General features: G+C 42.8%; 1 protein-coding gene and 1 pseudogene across 1 annotated transcript; both read right to left on the bottom strand.

The window, feature by feature from the left end:
* LOC119320649 overlaps positions 1–7,794 on the bottom strand; it is a 66,140-nt pseudogene extending 58,346 nt beyond the window's left edge.
* A 2,512-nt stretch (positions 7,795–10,306) lies between these two features.
* LOC119320126 (indole-2-monooxygenase-like) lies at positions 10,307–12,217 on the bottom strand. Its single transcript, XM_037594250.1, has 2 exons — positions 11,264–12,217; positions 10,307–11,053 (listed from the first exon to the last, which is right to left on the bottom strand). The coding sequence occupies exons 1-2, from the start codon at positions 12,215–12,217 to the stop codon at positions 10,427–10,429; spliced, it is 1,581 nt and encodes a 526-aa protein (XP_037450147.1). The 3' UTR covers positions 10,307–10,426.
* Positions 12,218–19,255: the final 7,038 nt, after the last annotated feature.

Below are 19,255 nucleotides of genomic sequence, written 5' to 3'. Positions count from 1 at the left end.
GTATCGGCATCCCCAAGCTTAATTCCTGCTCGTCCTCGAGTAGGTAAATGATAAAAGAAAGAATTTATAAAGTGTGAATGCTAGCAGGTGCACAAGTTTGATCAATGATAATTTCCATCCCCTTTTCTAGCATGATTATATGTCATAACAGTAGTTCATCTCATAAAACTTTTCATGATCAAGTAACAAGCTATTCACATGTTAAATCATACACCATAAACTTTCTTGAAAACTAGCAAACTTCATTCTTAGTCATCAAAAAATTGCAATTCATCTTATTTTCAAGAAGGGTCTATGTCAGAGCTTTGATTTAGCAAACTCCACATACTCAACTATCACCTAGTCTTCTACAATTGCTAACACTCACGCAATACTTATGGTTATGGAGTTTTAATCAGACATTGAGAAAGATAGGGGCTTATAGTGTTGCCTCCCAACGTATTCACCTTTGGGTGATGTCAACAATAATAGTTCATGCTAACTTATATCCAATTGGATATATATACCAGGATCTTTCCAACACGAGGTGCTTTCCAAAGGATAAAATGAAAAAGGGAAAGGTGGAGATCACTTTGACTCTTGCATAAATTAAAAGACATAAAGTAAAAGATAGGCCCTTTGCAGAGGGAAGCAGGGATTTGCAGAGGTGCCAGAGCTCGATTTTGAAATAGAGATAAATAATTTTCAGAGGTATGATCTCATTGTCAATATAACAACCAAGAGTTCCCAATATATTCCATACTACATACATTATAGGCGGTTCCCAAACATAATGGTAAAGTTTTAACTCCCCCTCCACCAACAATCATCAATCCATGGCTTGCCCGAAACAACGGGTGCCTCCAACTAACATCAATCCTGGGGGAGTTATGTTTGCAATTATTTTTGATTTGATTTTGATCTTTCGATCATGGGACTGGGCATCCCGGTTACTAGCCATTTTTCTCGTGAATGATGAGCGGAGTCCACTCATCTTGAGAATAACCCACCTAGCATGGAAGATACTGACAGCCCCTAGTCACTACATGAGCGATTCGGGCATACAAAACAGATTATTGTTTGAAGGTTTAGAGTTTGGCACATGCAAATTTACTTGGAACGGCAGGTAAATACCGCATATAGGTAGGTATGGTGGACACTCATGGCAAAAACTCGGTTAAGGATACTGGAAGTACAAGTAGTATCTCTACTTGGTGCAAGGAATTTTGGCTAGCATGAGGGGGAAAGGCAAGCTCAACATGTTTGAATGATCCATGACAATATACTTTAACTGAGATGTGAGAAAACATAACCCATTACGTTGTCTTCCTTGTCCAACATCAACTCTTTATCATGTCATACTTAATGAGTGCTCACAATTATAAAAGATGTCCAAGATAGTATATTTATATGTGAAATCTCTGTTCCTTCAATATTCTTTCATGAATTGTTCAAATGACCAATATAATGCTTCCTAACCTTCAATAAATTTACAACCTCTACTTCTTATATGTGAAGTCATTACTCCCCACGGCATAAGCATATGAAGCATATATAATTTCAGATTTATGACATTCAACTCATTCAACAATTTACTCATAGGATATAAGTGAAGCACACGAGTAAATGACAAACTACTCCAAAAAGATATAAGTGAAGATCAATGAGTAGTTAAATAATTATGTAGCCCTGTGAAGACTTTCTCTCATTTAAGTATTTCAGACCTTGGTATTTTATTCAAACAGCAAGAAAAACAAAATAAAATGACATTTCAAGAATAGCACAACTCATGTGAAGTAGCAAAAACTTAGATTCAACCGATACTAACCGATAATTGTTGAAGAAGAAAGGTGGGATGCCTACCGGGGCATCCCCAAGGTTGAATGCTTGAGACTTCTTAGAATGTTATCTTTGGGTGCCTTGGGCATCCCCAAGCTTGAGCTTTTGTGTCTCCTTAATTCCTTTTATATCAGGGTTTTCCTAAATCTCAAAAACTTCATCCACACAAAACTCAACAAGAACTCGTGAGATAAGTTAGTATAAAACAATGCAAAAACCTTATCATTTCCTACTGTAACAAATTACTAACATTATTATTCAACATTTCATACTAAATGTCTCTGCATATTTAATACTCCTATCCTCAAGTAGAATCATTAAACACGCAAACATATGCAAACAATGCAAACATAACAGCAATCTGCCAAAACAGTATAGTCTGTAAAGAATGCAAGATTCATCATACTTCCCTAACTCCAAAAATTAAAATAAAAATATTAAGCTGTAGAAGATTTATCAGAGCTTATTATGCAAAAATATTCAACATTATATCACTCTCTTACTTTTCTAGGGAATTTTTGCAACAGCGGTAAACTTTCTGTTTTGAAACAGCAACATGTATACTTTCAAAATAAGCATGGTAAAGGCTATCCTTGACATTTTTATCAAAAATATAGATGAAAAACATTATTATAAATAACAGAAAGCAAATACTAACAAAATAAAATGATGCTCCAAGCAAAACACATATCGTGTGGTGAATAATAATATAGCTCCAAGTAAAGTTACCGATGAACGAAGACGAAAGAGGGGATGCCTTCCGGGGCATCCCCAAGCTTAGGCTCTTGTCTGTACTTGAATATTACCTTGGGGTGCCTTGGGAATCCCCAATAATAGGCTCTTGCCACTCCTTATTCCATAGTCCATCGAATCTTTACCCAAAACTTGAAAACTTCAACCACACAAAACTTACCAGAAAATCTCATAAGCTCTGTTAGTACAAGAAGACAAACCACCACTTTAAGGTACTGTCATGAACTCATTATTTATTTATATTGGTGCTAAACCTACTGTATTCCAACTTCTCTATGGTTCATACCCTCCGATACTACTCATAGATTCATCAAAATAAGCAAGAAACACAATGAAAACAGAATCTGTCTAAAACAGAATCTGTATCAAACGTGTACTTCTGGAACTCCAAAAATTCTGAAATAAATTGGTGGACCTGAGGAATTTGTCTATTAATCATCTTCAAAAATAATCAACCTAAAAGCACTCTCCAGTAAAAAATGGTCGCTAACCTTGTGAGCGCAAGAGTTTCTGTTTTTTACAGCAAGATCACATAGAGTTCACCCAAGTCTTTCCAAAGGTTCTACTTGGCACGAAAACTAATTAAACCACAAAAACACATCTAACCAGAGGATAGATGAATTATTTATTACTAAAAAGTAACAAAATCAAAGAACAAAAATAAAGTTGGGTTGCCTCCCAACAAGCGCTATCGTTTAACGCCCCTAGCTAGGCATGATGATTTCAATGATGCTCACATAAAAGATAAGAATTGAAACATAAAGAGAGCATCATGAAGAATATGACTAGCAAATTTAAGTCTAACCCACTTCCTATGCATAGGGATTTTGTGAGCAAACAACTTATGGGAACAATAATCAACTAGCATAGGAAGGCAAAACAAGCACAACTTTAAAATTTTAAGCACATAGAGAGGAAACTTGATATTATTGCAATTCGTACGAGCATATGTTCCTCCCTCATAATAATTTTCAATAGCATCATGAATGAATTCAACCATATAACCAGCACCTAAAGCATTCTTTTCACGATCTACTTGCATAGAAATTTTACTACTCTCCACATAAGCAAATTTCTTCTCATCAATAGTAGTGGGAGCAAACTCAACAAAATAACTGTCATGTGAGGCATAATCCAATTGAAAACTCAAATCATGATGACAGGTTTCATGCTTATAATTATTCTTAATAGCATACAAGTCATCACAATAATCATCATAGATAGCAACTTTGTTCTCATAATCAATTGGAACCTCTTCCGAAATAGTGGATTCATCACTAATTAAAGTCATGACCTCTCCAAATCCACTTTCGTCAATATAATCATCATAAATAGGAGGCATGCTTTCATCATAATAAATATTCTCATCAAAACTTGGGTGACAAAAAAAATCATATTCCTCAAACATAGCATCCCCAAGGTTGTGTCTTTGCATATCATTAGTATCATGGGTGTTCAAAGAATTCATACTAGTAACATTGCAATCATGCTCTTCATTCAAAGATTTAGTGCCAATCATTTTATAGACTTCTTCTTCTAGCACTTGAGCACAGTTTTCTTTACCATCATTCTCACGAAATATATTAAAAAGATGAAGCATATGAGACAAACTCAATTCCATTTTTTTATGGTTTTCTTTCAGACATTAAACTAATGATAAAACAAGAAGCGAAAAGATTCAATTGCAAGATCTAAACATATACCTTCTACCACTCACCTCCCCGGCAACGGCGCCAGAAAAGAGCTTGATGTCTACTACACAACCTTCTTCTTGTAGAAGTTGTTGGGCCTCCAAGTGCAGAGGTTTGTAGGACAGTAGCAAATTTCCCTCAAGTGGATGATCTAAGGTTTATCAATCTGTGGGAGGCCTGGGATGAAGATGGTCTCTCTCAAACGACCCTGCAACCAAATAGCAAAGAGTCTCTTGTGTCCCCAACACACACAATACAATGGTAAATTGTATAGGTGCACTAGTTCGGCGAAGAGATGGTGATACAAGTGCAATATGGATGGTAGATAAAGGTATTTGTAATCTGAAATTATAAAAACAGCAAGGTAGCAAGCGATAAAAGTGAGCGTAAACGGTATTGCAATGGTAGGAAACAAGGCCTAAGGTTCATACTTTCACTAGTGCAAGTTCTCTCAACAATAATAACATAACTGGATCATATCAATATCCATCAACATGCAACAAAGAGTCACTCCAAAGCAACTAATAGCGGAGAACAAACAAAGAGATTATGGTAGGGTAAGAAACCACCTCAAAGTTATCCTTTTTGATCTATCTATTCAAGAGTCCGTAAAATAACACGAAGCTATTCTTTCTGTTCAATCTATCATAGAGTTCATACTAGAATAACACCTTAAGACACAAATCAACCAAAACCCTAATGTCACCTAGATACTCCATTGTCACCTCAAGTATCCGTGGGCATGATTATACGATATGCATCACACAATCTCAGATTCATCTATTCAACCAACACAAAGTACTTCAAAGAGTGCCCAAAAGTTTCTACCGAAGAGTCAAGACGAAAACGTGTGCCAACCCCTATGCGTAAATTCCGAAGGTCACGGAACCCGCAAGTTGATCACCAAAACATACATCAAGTTGATCAGATGAATATCCCATTGTCACCACAGATAAGCATGGCAATACATACATCAAGTGTTCTCAAATCCTTAAAACTCAATCCGATAAGATAACTTCAAAAGGAAAACTCAATCCATTACAAAAGAGTAGAGGGGGAGAAACATCATAAGGTCCAACTATAATAGCAGAGCTCGCGATACATCAAGATCATGCCAAATCAAGAACACGAGAGAGAGACAGAGAGAGATCAAACACATAGCTACTGGTACATACCCTCATCCCCGAGGGTGAACTACTCCTTCCTCATCATGGAGAGCGCCAGGATGATGAACATGGCCACCGGTGAGGGATCCTCCCCTCCGGCAGGGTGCCGAAACAGGGTCCCGATTGGTTTTTGGTGGCTACAGAGGCTTGCAACGACGAAACTCCCGATCTATCTTTGTATCCGAAGGTTTTAGGGTATATAGACTTATATAGGTGAAAGAAGTTGGTCAGGGCCCATGAGACAGGGGGGCGCGCCCAGTAGGGGGGGCACCTCCCACCCTCGTGGCCACCTCAAAGCTTCATTGACTTGAACTCCAAGTCTCCTGGATCACGTTCGTTCAAAAAATCACGCTCCCGAAGCTTTCATTCCTTTTGGACTCCATTTGATATTCCTTTTCTTCGAAATACTGAAATAGGCAAGAAAACAACAATATGGGCTGGGCCTCCGGTTAATAGGTTAGTCCCAAAAATAATATAAGTATAATAAAGCCCATAAACTTTCAAAACAGATAATAAAATAGCATGAATGCTTCATAAATTATAGATACGTTGGAGACGTATCACCACTTGTTGTTGTTTTAGGAGTAGTAACTAGTAACGGGTCAATTGGGCAGCTTTGGTTGTAAGAACTGAATTACGGGTGCTGCGGATTATTTTGGCAAACTGAGGTCTAAGAATGCTACTATTTTGCACTCTTCTGAACTAAACACTGCCATATTTGACCATAGCTTCTGAACTGAACTGAACTGCCGTGTTTATTATATTGTCTTTGATGCACATTTGGTGTATCCATGGAAGCTATGATAACTTTGTGACTTGCGATGGTGGTATTGTGTAAAATGGTTGGATTTGTGATATTTAGTGGCAACCTGAATCTACGCACATTGTGTACTGTAGTAGCACGGAAACAACAATTGTAATAACACAGTGGTATTTTGGTCAACATTTTTTTCTATTGACTAATATCTTTTATCCTTCTCAAAAATGAGTATGTTAGCATTTCACCTCGCTTGTAATCAAATTTTATTACTGCTAATTAACTATGATCAATTTGTCTATGATCAATTTGAAACATGATACAATAGAATTAGAGCCAAGTTGGATTAGAGCCAATTTGGAGTAGATATGCATATGGTCCATTTATCAAATATGGTTCTAGCTAGCTGTGTTTATAAATATGGTTCTAAATACTAATTGGTCACTTCTGCTGCTTATCAGAGATGGGGGGAGGCCGCCACCGCAGGCTGCGCTCTGCCATACCGGAGTATGACTTGGATGATTTCGAGTTCTTCACGGTCATACTTGAGAATTCCTCCAGGAGGCAGGTATATAAAAGGAGAGATCTCCTCTTCACCCATCTCTTTATCATAACTATGTTGTTTGCTACATTACTCCTTGACCCACGCTGTAGAGGCTGCCTGACACTTTTATGAAGATGATGCCTGGGTGTTTAATCAGTGCGTGTTGACGAGCGAGGAGAACGTCCATGAAGTCTGCCTCCTCATCTTCTTGTTGCATGATGCAACTTTGCTGGGGTGGTCGTCGATGATCCTATCCAACAGCCCATCCCATCTCTTCCTCACCCGAGTAATCTTGACAAACAGCACCCGCGCCAACGCGTCGACCTTGGCCAGGCTCGGGAAGAAGTACTGCGGGTTGAACCTGGCAAACGCCGCCACGTTACCGTCGATCACCTCCCGGAACAGCTCGTTCTGGCCTTCCTCCCGGAAGAACTTGCCCGACACAGCGTGGCACGCGATGGCATTGGTGGAGGCAGCGAGGAGCATGGACACGTCGACAGCAGCACCGGCGGCGGGGGTGTCGCAGATCTTGGCCATGACCAGGTGCGCCTCCTCCTCGTGGCCGTGTTCGACAAACAATTTTTCTTCTACTACTACTTTGTCTGCTTTCTTTGGCTTAAGGTATACATGCTCGTATGAATAAAAACATGAAGAAAGCATCATCCAAAACCCTCACTATCTCTCTCAAGCTCTGATTTTCACCTTCCAGGAATCAAAGCACATTATAAACTTTAGATTGATGATGATCCAGTAACTATCACGCAAACAAAATCAAAAGGAAGTTTACATATGGATGTAGGTGCATAAAAAACTGTAAACATTCAAAAATGTGTCAAACTCATATGGAAATAAGGAACAACCATCATGTTTTGACTTTCTTCGTTTGGCACCAGCTTGATAGGTGTATTTGATGAACTCTAAGCATTGGTGCTGCATGGACATATTTCATTACCTCCAAAATGTGTCGGGCCTCAATTTTTTCTTCCACCCTACTGTCTCCACGGTGTACACCTCGTGTAGCACACGCTTCCTTTCCTTCCCGCTGGTGTGCGTGACATATATCATGTTAATGTCTTTAACTTCAGGAGGAAACTATTTTTGGGCGGCGGCGTCTGGCCCTTTCTGGTCTCTATCCTCATTACGAGGTTGGCCCTTGCCTTGGTTATCAGCATTGATCTTTCTAGCTTGTTTGCTTACCCAACAGGTTGGTGAACCTGTGAACTGGTTGTAAACTATGTTTTGAACTTATCATGAGCTATGTTGTGAACTTGTTGCTAGATAGTATGAGTTAGTTCATATGTGATGTCACTTTGATCTATATAGATGTCACACTCTCCCGCAACCCGCTGTAATCCCCTACTTGAACATGGTGCTTTTGTGCTATGAATTCTTATGAAATGGCTTGGGTCATCTCTATTGTGTTTGAGTATATTTTTGTTGTCATATGGGTAATTCGTGAATTGCTATGATTTGTTTAAATAGATTTTGGTTATGTTACTATCTGCCCATCACATGTGTGTGCGTGTGGATCACATCATAGGGTTAGTTGTATGTTAATAGGACTATGCATTAGGGGGGGGGGGTAAGAGCGACAGAACTTCTTCCTTTGTAGTTGGGTTGAGGCGGGCGTTAGGGTGTCGATGGGGAAGCTCGTTGAAGTTGGCGGTGAGGAGGGTCGTCATAGCAATATGATGTGATGGGGGAAGACGAGAAGGAAATTAAGAGAGTGGTGGGCTTTACGAGAGAGAGTGGGAGAAGGCAGCAAGATGCACCGGAATCTGATGGGGATGTGGCAGGTCGCTGGTTGTGTGACGGAAGGCTGACGACATGGTGAACATGGGTGATGGTGGCCTCTCTAGGGTTAGCACGAGCTTGAGGGAAATGAGGAAACAAGAGAGAGCACCACATTATTTTACGGTGGCATTCCCCACATTATTTTGATGAACTTTCTAGATCTATTGTTTCGAGAAGCTGGGCTTCATCCACTTCGTTGTTTTACATTAGAGGGGGGCTCCACTTTACGAGCTAGCTTCTCAGAATATCAAGCTCGAGCCAAATGTTAGCTGGCAAATGAGCACTGGACATTGTTAGACCTACCTCGAGCTCACACGAGATCAGGAAATGTTCATGAGAGATAATGTTTTTGTGTTGTGTTCGACAAGCAACTGAAAAGGGGAAAACTTGGGACGTCCATGTGAGCACCGCCATTCACCTGCTCCTCGCACGCCTCCCGAAGATATTGCCATGACTGTTGCATCCTCTCATCCCATGATCCAATCAGGGCAAACAAACTATCCTAACAAACTAGACTAAGTCGCAGATTAGTTTATTTACTACTACAATTTTAATCGAAGAAAAGATAGACAGGTGAAACTAACAAAAACTATAGCTAGAGGCTAACAAAGCTTAAGTTGTTCTGAAACATACGACAGCAGCTGTTAGCTGGCAAACATGCCCTAATTAAATATGTACCATGGATACTTTTACCTTTTTATAACTCATTTTTTAATGTATGATCTCGAATATGATGATTTTGTAGTAGTGCTTTCGTTATACATTATATCATTCTAATATATACTGGTCTAGAATTGAACAAAAAATTAACTCATGTTATGATAGTTATTTATCTTCTACATTGTCTTTTACATGAACTTGTCTTTTTTAGTATAAACAGTAGGGAAGGCCCCTACATGTACAAAACTTTTCCTTCAATAAAAAATGCTTCTAGAAAGAAAGAGAGAGAAAATGATAATATTGAATGCCTCTACCAATAATTGATGAGATTCAGATGAGTAGTAGTGTATATGTAAGTGCTATACAAAAGAGGGATGTGAAACGTAATGTCTAATAAGCGCCAAATTAGATGTTTCTAGATAGTATGTTGTCCATATTAGCCACAAGTAAGTATAACGTTCTAGAGTATATGATTATATATCTTACGAGTTAGTAAATAAAGGTTTCATAGTGTATGAATAGATCAGCAAGGTCCTTCTCCTCGTCGGTGATTATAAATAAAGCTACTAAACTTGGCAAACATATCCTATTTCCCTGTTAGCTATTCAGGAAGTTGGAAAAACATCAAATATATAGAAAAAAAAGAGTTTTCCAACTAAACATATTTATAATGGGACACGAAATTGTCAAAATGAAGAGGCATGTTTCGTTGATGAACACACTTTACCACATTAGAAATTTCAGATTGATGATAATGAAAGGAAAGTTGCATGGATGTATACAAACGAGATCAAAGGAAAGTTGCATGGATGTAAGTGCATAAAGAAAGGTAAACATTTTGACAATACAAATTACAATAAGACTTAGAGGTGAATAGGGCATGAGTATGTAGTCCTTGTCCATATGAAGGATGAAGGAGTTGATGTACAGTTCCACAACCTCTTTGACCTATTCACCCCAGATATTGCCCAAGTTACTAAAGAGATATATATTGAGTACTCCAACCATTTCCCTATCTACACACGTGCACTTATTTTAGTTGGCAGAGGCCCCATAATGACTTTGACCATCTTAAATGTGGCGCCTTCCAAAGTGATGTTGAAAAAAGTCCATACAACAACACTAGAGGAAAACCATAGTATTTGTAACACTGCACCATACATCTAAACATTACCAGCATACAAAAATAACACTCTTAAGTACTATAGCATCTATACCGTTACAAGTGCATGTAAACTATATATTATTCATGACTAACATCTCGTGTTGTTGGGACAAGAATTAGCTTCTCCTCCCGGTGTATCGTCATTCCAAACACCTCTGACATATTGAGGTCCTTGTGCTGCATCCCACCCGGGAGCTCCCAATCAAAGCAATATGCAAGGTTGGCGAGCATAATCTCCACGGAGGCCATGCCAAAGTTTATCCCGGGACATATCCTTCGACCGGCTCCAAACGGCAGGATCCCAAAATCCCTCCCCTTGTAGTCGGGGGACGCGATGTCCTCGAACCTCTCAGGGATGAACTCCTCCGCATCCTCCCACGACCCAGGGTCTCTGCCGATGGCCCACACATTGATGATGACACGAGTTTCGGTGGGGACTGTGTAGCCGTTAATGACACACTTGTCCACAGAGAAGTGTGGGAGGAGGAGGGGCAATGGTGGGTGCAGCCGGAGCGTCTCCTTCAAGACCGCCTTTAGGTAGGTCATGCCGCCCAAGTCATCCTCCATGACCATTGGTTGGCCCTTTGGTGTCTTTTCCCTTACCTCGGCTTGGAGTTTGGCCATGAGGTGTGGCTTTCGCATGAGCTCGGCCATGGCGAACTCTAGGACTACGTATGACGTGTCCGTCCCAGCTACAAACATGTCCTGCAGACATGGATTCGATCTAATTAAATGCTCCCTTTGTCCGGAATTACTTGCCCAAGAATGGATAAAAAAAGATGTATCTAAAACTAAAATATGTCTAGATACATTCATTTCTATGACAAGTATTTTCGGACAGGGGGAATATATGATGAACATTAGCAAGTGCTAGATAGTGCAAAGAGATTCTCTTGGAAATTAGGTATTACGTACCACCAAAATGGCCTTGATATGCTGCCTGGTGAGACTGTACTCGTGTTGACGAGCGAGGAGAACGTCCACGAAGTCTGTCTCCTCCTCATCTTCTTCTTGCTGCAGCGATGATTTGGTGGCGTGGTCGTCGATGATCCTGTCGAGCAGCCCGTCCCACCTCTTCCTCAGCCGAGTCATCTTGGGGAACAGCACCCGCGCCAGCGCGTCCACCTTGGCCAGGCTCGGGAAGTAGTCCTGCGGGTTGAACCCCCCGAACGCCGCGACGTTGCCGTCGATCACCTCCCGGAACAGCTCGTTCCGGCCTTCCTCCCGGAAGAACTTGCCGGACACGGCGCGGCAAGCGACGTCGTTGGTGAAGGTGGCGAGCAGCGTGGACACGTCCATGGCGGCGCCGGCGGCCGCAGCGTCGCGGATCTTGGCCATGACCAGGCGTGCCTCCTCCTCGCGACCAGCGCGGAGCGACAGCACCTTCCTGGCGCTGAGCAGGTGCGTGGTGACCAGCCGCCTCAGCTGCCGCCAGAACTCGCCGTAGGGGGCGAAGGCGATGTCGGAGCCGTCGAGGAGCGTGTCGGCGAACGCGTTCTGCGGGCGCGACGCGAAGACGTGGTCGTGCGTGCGAAGCACCGCCTCCGCGGCGCCCGGGGTAGTGACCACGAGATTGCGCACCTGGCCCAGGTGGAGCAGCAGGATCCCGCCGTCGCCGTGCTGGGCGGTGAGCGCGGCGAGGGAGACGTGGGGGTTGGTGCCGATGAGGTGGAGGTGGCCGATGACAGGGAGCTTACTCGGAGGCGCAGGAAGGGGGCGCTCTTCGCCATGGCCCGCCGCCGCAGCCTGCTCGCTCCCCGATCTCTTTGTTTTTGTTGCCGAGTAGTAGAGGAGGACGATAGGGAGGAGCAGGAGATAAAGCGATAGTGCTTGTGGAGATAAGAGTGCTGCCACTAGCTGAGCCGCCATGGTGACAATTAAAGATGTGCATGAACTGGTAAAAGTTTGCATTTTATAGCTCGCTGGTGGAGAATTAATTAGCGAGTGAAACCAACCAGACCAATAATTCAAGAAAGAAAAACGATAATTCAGGAAGATGCGTACGAAGAATCACTAGTGTAGCAAGGAAGCTGATAGCAGCCAGGCAATTTGACTTTCCATTTAGATAGAATAGATAGGCAGACCTACCATGCAAAATTTATGTCAGTGATGACGAGATGTGGTTTGGATTTTGCGGCTTTTCATTTAGTCCCTTCGTTTCAAAATAGACGACTTTAATATAAAATTAGTACAATCATTAAACACCTTGGTCCTAAAGATTTCTCATGTACATCTTCTAAATCGTGACCGAGGAAATACTATTTTAAAACGGAGGGAATAGATTAAATAAATAGGCAGACCTACCAACAAAATTTATGTCCCAATGATTTCTTGTCGGAGCTGGATTTGTCGACCTGACTGATGGGCACGCGCGGCGGAACCAGGAGGCAATCTTTTGCTAAAAACAAAATGCTAGAAAACCTAGGAGTCAACTAGTGTTAGCAGCCCGGTGATTTTTTTTATTTTATATCTACTCTGTGATAATTTTCAAATCATCACGATCTAAAATATTTTTTAATACAGTACATACGCAAGCGCTCATATACAGGCGCATACACTCACCCCTATAAGAGCAACTCCAACAGGCGCCGAACGCGTCGCGCGCTAAAAACTGATTTGGCGTGCGCCATCGCCTGGTTTAGCGCGGCGCGCAGCGTTTGCTCCAGCAGCCGCGCTGAAAAGCCGCGCGCGCAGCTCCAGCAGGTGCGGTAAAAATGCAGCGCGTGTGCTCATTCTACAACATTTTTTTAAAATTAATTGCATAGATAAAAAAATGATACAAAGATATTTTAGATCGGTGCAACTAGATAGATAGTTCGACATATATAGATAGATAGATACTACTACGGCATAGATAGATAGATAGAAACTACTACGGCATACATATACAGAAACTACTCCAAGTAGCTACCATCACCATCATCATCCTCGTCGGTGTCGTCCGAGGTTGAGATCCATGTGTCGTCCCAACGTTCGTCGTCCGCGGTGAAGAACGACCTCCCACCTGCTGAAACGATATCGCACTGCTTGTTCGCCAATGCCTTCCGCTGACGCCGGTCAGCCCGCTCCGCGCGGCGCCTTGCCGTCCTCTCCGCCCAGTAGGCATGCTCGTCGGCGACGTCTTCCGGGTGGCGACGGCGGCACTCCGCCATGGCTCGCTCGTCCTCCTCGGTGACGAGGAGGCGGCGCTGCCGCCGAGCGTGGCCAGCACGGTCCATGTCGGTGATGAGACGCGGCGGAGGGGCGACGCGCTGCGCCTGACGCGCGTGAAGACGTCCCGGAAGTTCATCTTCGACCGAGGCCTCTCCAAGCGCCACGCCAGCGCGTTGTACGCGCGGGCCGCCTCGTGCACGCTCCGGAACGTCCCAAGGCCGAGCTGGACGTCGCCGGACTGTATCTCGGCGGAGTACCAGCCGTTGGGGTGCTCGCGGATGCCGCGATAGCCCGAAGCACCCCGACGGCGCGGCGGCATGGTGGCGCGGAAAGCAGCAAAGCGGCGAGGTTGCGAGGGGAGGGCGCGTGGTTGTGCTCTATGCGTGTGGCGAGCGTGGAAATTTATAGGCGCGCGTGAAGCGGCGCGCCAAATCTCTCGCGCCGCGTGCCGCTTTCTCCCGCGCGCGCGCAAACTCTTCCGGCACGCGGTAAGTTCTTGCCACCGCTGGAGCGCGCGGAACCGGCCGGCGCGCGCTAAAAGCAATTTTTAGCGCGCGGGCACGCCTTTTGCCGCGCCTGTTGGAGATGCTCTAAGCGCACGCACGTGCACCCTACCGCTATGAGCACTTCCGAAAGACTGAGCCGGCATATCATCTTGAAATTTACAAAGTCGATGTAGCCACCTCGTCGTCAACGAAAACGTCTCCTCCCACTGAATGCGCATCACCGGAAATCCTGAAATAAATCCAGGAATAAATACGAGCACAAAGACTTGAACCCTGGTGGGCTGGGGATATCACAGATCCTCTAACCATCTAACCACAGATTGGTTTGCTGATCTAAAATATTAGGTATACAAGATGATACCTCGCATGTTTTTTCTAAGGTGAAAGGGGTTTAATTCTAAAATTATAAAGTTACATTGCAGAATTCCTCAGTATATGGAGGCCCTTTGTATTGCCGAATAGCAATGTTGCATTCAGTACGTTGTCACAATATTAGGAGAATAATGAAGCTTTTGCGGAATAAAGTCCCGAACCTGTCATAAGGCTAGAATCTCCAACGGCAGGTGACGTCATATATCTCTATGAAATTTGATTGATGAAATATGAATATTTTAATTAATAAAATATGTACTAAAAATACATATCATATTGTATTTCATTTTTGTAAGTTGGACAAATTTTATTGAACATAAGTAGCATGCATATAACAGAGTGATTTTTTTTGTTCATGCATTTTGAGGTGGGCCTTTGATGAAATAGTGTGAGGTGTATAACATCAAAAACAAAGCAACGTAGCGTCGTTGCGTACCTGTTCGCCTCTTCTCTCATGAGTCAAAGGGTGACTAGGATCTCTCCTCCTGCCAGCAAATAAAGGAATCATTAAATACACAAGATCGTCATGAACATACACAAGATCAAAAACAAAGCAACGTAGCGTCGTTGCGTACCTGTTCGCCTCTTCTCTCATGAGTCAAAGGGTGACTAGGATCTCTCCTCCTGCCAACAAATGAAGGAACCATTAAATACACTAGATCGTCATGAACATATACAGAGAGAAGTGATCGACCTCTCTTTCTCCGCGAGATTGGTCGAACAACAAATTTCCATATATCTATCCGACGCTACTAGCTACATATATACAATATAAGATCTCTTACAAACCCTAACATCTAAGGTCTATTTGAACTTCCATATGGTATTCTCCGTCTTTATTTATGACGTGGTCAAGAAATAATCCCGCCAATTCCTCTTGAATTGCTCGTATGCGATCATGTGTAGGAGTTCATCCCACCTCTCCCACATCTAATTTAAAGAAGTGGGTCAATACATGTATATGAATGAAATTCAACACAAATGATGTTAATAAAATAGAATTATGATTTTTTTTGTTTACGTACATCAAAATCTTATTTAGAGTAGCCCCGCTTAGAGGTCGTCGAGTTGTAGATGAACTTGCAAACGTAGTACTCACAAAAATCATTCCCAGCTTCTGCCACAAGCACTTTACGAGAAATAGATTTCAATCAAACTGATAATCAAGCATAATTAATTGTTTTGATGAAACTAGATAGAATCAATGGGAGATGCACGGAACTAGCTAGTAGTACTTACTTTTGGGTGTGTAAATCACAGCTCCTTCGACAGTGCCGGAACAATGGTGGTGAACTGTTTCCAAACCCTGTCAAACAAAGAGAATAATTACTTGATATCAGAAAATAAACAAAGTTGCCGATATGGTGCGATAATGATCGATTGAACTTACTTCTAGAGCATATCAGTCATGTTCGCACACTCCTGGGGACTTTTTCTTCTTGAGTCTAAGATAGTTACTATTCTAGTTTCAAGCTTAACTTCTAGCAAAATAAAGTGAAAGCTGCGCAAGCATGCATAACTCATCAATTACATTACTATAATTAACCACGAGTAAGGGAAACCAAATATGCACAAGACAGTAACACTCACTTGAAGTTTTAAGGAAAGAGTATTTTATCTTTGTTTTGATTTTTAAGCAATGATTGTAGCAAGTTGTCATCGGTCTCTTTGACATTGTATTTGACCGTCCATTCATGTATGGTATTTGGGTTAATGAATCCAATGTCATAGATATCTACTTTTCTGCATTCGACGATCTTCAACCTGCATAATATAGTAAGGATAATTATATATACATGCAATGAAAGAGTTGAACTATATATTGAGACTTAATTACAGAAGTAGTACTTATTAACAGTAGCAAGTCACGAGTGTTTTGTCGAGGTTCTTTTGATTGTACAACTGGAATAACTCGTCAAATTCAATATTCAAAATATCCATTCCAGTGATGTTGTGCTCCTCTTTAATTCTCGTCGTCAAAGTATGCCTCCCAGATTGCCTGCATCTTTGCATGTACCATTCATGGAGTCTTCGCATCATCGTTGTTAGACGAGGATGATCAGGTTTGACGTGAGGCTGCCCGTACTGGAATCTGAATTCGTCCACCTCCATTATTTCAATGCGTACATCATCAGGCAGGTAATCACCAAGATTGGTATCGGGTACCATCCCCGGATGATTAGCGATGATATCGCTAGACACCTTGAGCGGGGGGCACATTTGCTTCGCCTGTTCGCCGAGCTGGGGAATTTTTTCCCTCTTCTTCGTTCTGCTAACCTTGCATCACTACAAGTACTTCCCGACCGCCCCGCTTCCTTATATGACTTTTTAATAGTGCGCACATAGTTGGAATCTGGCGGAGGCGGTGGTGGTCGCTTCAGGAAATCGAGAGTCCGCATCACTTTCATCGGATCTACCGTTTCCTTCGGAGGTGGAGGTTTCCGTGCAAAAAAGTTCCTCACTTGGGCACGACTGATGTCCTCATTTTCCTTGTCGGCCCTCTCATAAGGTAACTTTTCCGGAGCCTTGAGAGATGGACGGTATTTGAACTGCTTCCCTCCACTGCTTGTAGTACTGCTAGCCGCCGGAGCGGCGGCTGATACGTCTCCAACGTATCTATAATTTATGAAGCATTCATGCTATTATATTATCTGTTTTGGATGTTTATGGGATTTATTATACACTTTTGTATTATTTTTGGGACTAACCAATTAACCGGAGGCCCAGCCCATATTGTTGTTTTTTTGCCTATTTCAGTGTTTCGAAGAAAAGGAATATCAAACGGAGTCCAAACGGAATGAAACCTTCGGGAGCATTATTTTTGGAACGGAAGCAATCCAGGGGACTTAGAGTGCAAGTCAGGGAAGCTTCAAGGAGGCCATGAGGGCAGGGGGCGCGCCCTCCACCCTCGTGGGCCCCTCGTGGCTCCGCTAGCCGACTTCTTTCACCTATATATTCCCATATACCCTAAAAACACCGAAGACAACAATAGATCGGGAGTTCCATCGCCGTAAGCCTCTATAGCCACCAAAAACCTCTCGGGAGCCTGTTCCGGCACCCTGCCGAAGGGGGGATCCCTCACCGGTGGCCATCTTCATCATCCCGGTGCTCTCCATGACGAGGAGGGAGTAGTTCACCCTCGGGGCTAAGGGTATGTACCAGGAACTATGTGTTTGATCTCTCTCTCTCTCTCTCGTGTTCTTGAGGTGATACGATCTTGATGTATCGCGAGCTTTGCTATTATAGTTGGATCTTATGATGTTTCTCCCCCTCTACTCTCTTGTAATGGATTGAGTTTTCCCTTTGAAGTTATCTTATCGGATTGAGTCTTTAAGGATTTGAGAACACTTGATGTATGTCTTGTCGTGCTTATCTGTGGTGACAATGCGATATTCACGTGATCTACTTGATGTATGTTTTGGTGATCAACTTGTGGGTTCAATGAATCTATGCATACGCGTTGGCACACGTTTTCGTCTTGACTCTCCGGTAGAAACTTTGGGGCACTCTTTGAAGTACTTTGTGTTGGTTGAATAGATGAATCTGAGATTGTGTGATGCATATCGTATAATCATGCCCACAGATACTTGAGGTGACAATGGAGTATCTAGGTGACATTAGGGTTTTGGTTGATTTGTGTCTTAAGGTGTTATTCTAGTATGAACTCTATGATAGATTGAATGGAAAGAATAGCTTCGTGTTATTTTACTATGGATTCTTGAATAGATAGAACACAAAGAATAGCTTTGAGGTGGTTTCATATCCTACCATAATCTCTTTATTTGTTCTCCACTATTAGTGGCTTTGGAGTGACTCTTTGTTGCATGTTGAGAGATAGTTATATGATCCAATTATGTTATTATTGTTGAGAGAACTTGCACTAGTGAAAGTAAGAACCTTAGGCCTTGTTTCCTACCATAGCAATACCGTTTACGCTCACTTTTATCATTAATTACCTTGCTGTTTTTATATTTTCAGATTACAAAAACTTATATCTACCATCCATATTGCACTTGTATCACCATCTCTTCGCTGAACTAGTGCACCTATACAATTTACCATTGTATTGGGTGTGTTGGGGACACAAGAGACTCTTTGTTATTTGGTTGCAGGGTTGCTTGAGAGAGACCATCTTCATTCTACGCCTCCTACCACTAGTGCAGAACCGGGCTATAGCCCCGGTTCGTAAGGGGCTTTAGTGCCGGTTCTGCAACCGACACTAAAGGGTGGGTACTAAAGGTCCCCTCCCCCCTTTAGTACCGGTTCGGCTCGAACCGCAGCTAAAGGGCCACCACTTGGCATGAGCCAGGGCTAGGTGTGGGGAGAGCTTTAGTACCGTTGGTGTTATCAACCGGTACTAAAAAAATTGGGGGGTTTTGGTTTTATTATTTATTTTTCTTTTAGTTTTGTGATTTCCATTTAATTCTTTTTCGTTTCCTGGTATTTTACGATACTACATATTGTACATGTTATGCATATATATAAATAGAATTTCTCGTAGAACCCATTATATATATATATATAGGGCTGGACTATTCTGTTACCCATAACAGAATATTATTCTATTACCCTCGGCACTATAAGGAAGCGCGTCCGGTTTTCAAAATCAGCCCGTCAACCGTCAACCCCAATACCACACCCTAATCTCTGCCCACCCACCGCTGATTAATCCCCCCCGCTCCCACCTTCTCTTGGCTCCCGGCGGCGCCACCCCGCCCCACCTCCTCACCGCCTCCCGGCGCCGCCACCCCGCCACACGTCCTCCCCGGCTCCCGGTGCCGGCCCGCCCCACCTCCTCCCCGGGGTGCGGTGCCGCCCCGCCCGACCTCCTCCCCAGCTCCTGGTGCCGGCCCGCCCCACCTCCTCCCCAGCTCCT

This window comes from Triticum dicoccoides, chromosome 6B (genome assembly GCF_002162155.2).
Source record: "Triticum dicoccoides isolate Atlit2015 ecotype Zavitan chromosome 6B, WEW_v2.0, whole genome shotgun sequence".
Lineage (NCBI taxonomy): Eukaryota > Viridiplantae > Streptophyta > Magnoliopsida > Poales > Poaceae > Triticum > Triticum dicoccoides.
This window is presented reverse-complemented; position numbering and strand designations above follow the sequence as displayed.

Bases quoted from the DNA above. Each gene is read 5' to 3' on its own strand.
- LOC119320126 (XM_037594250.1), bottom strand. From the start codon at position 12,217: ATGGCGGCTCAGCTAGTGGCAGCACTCTTATCTCCACAAGCACTATCG. The intron at 11,054-11,263 runs GTACGTAATACC...CCATGTCTGCAG, and splicing joins ATATCAAGGCCATTTTGGTG to GACATGTTTGTAGCTGGGAC.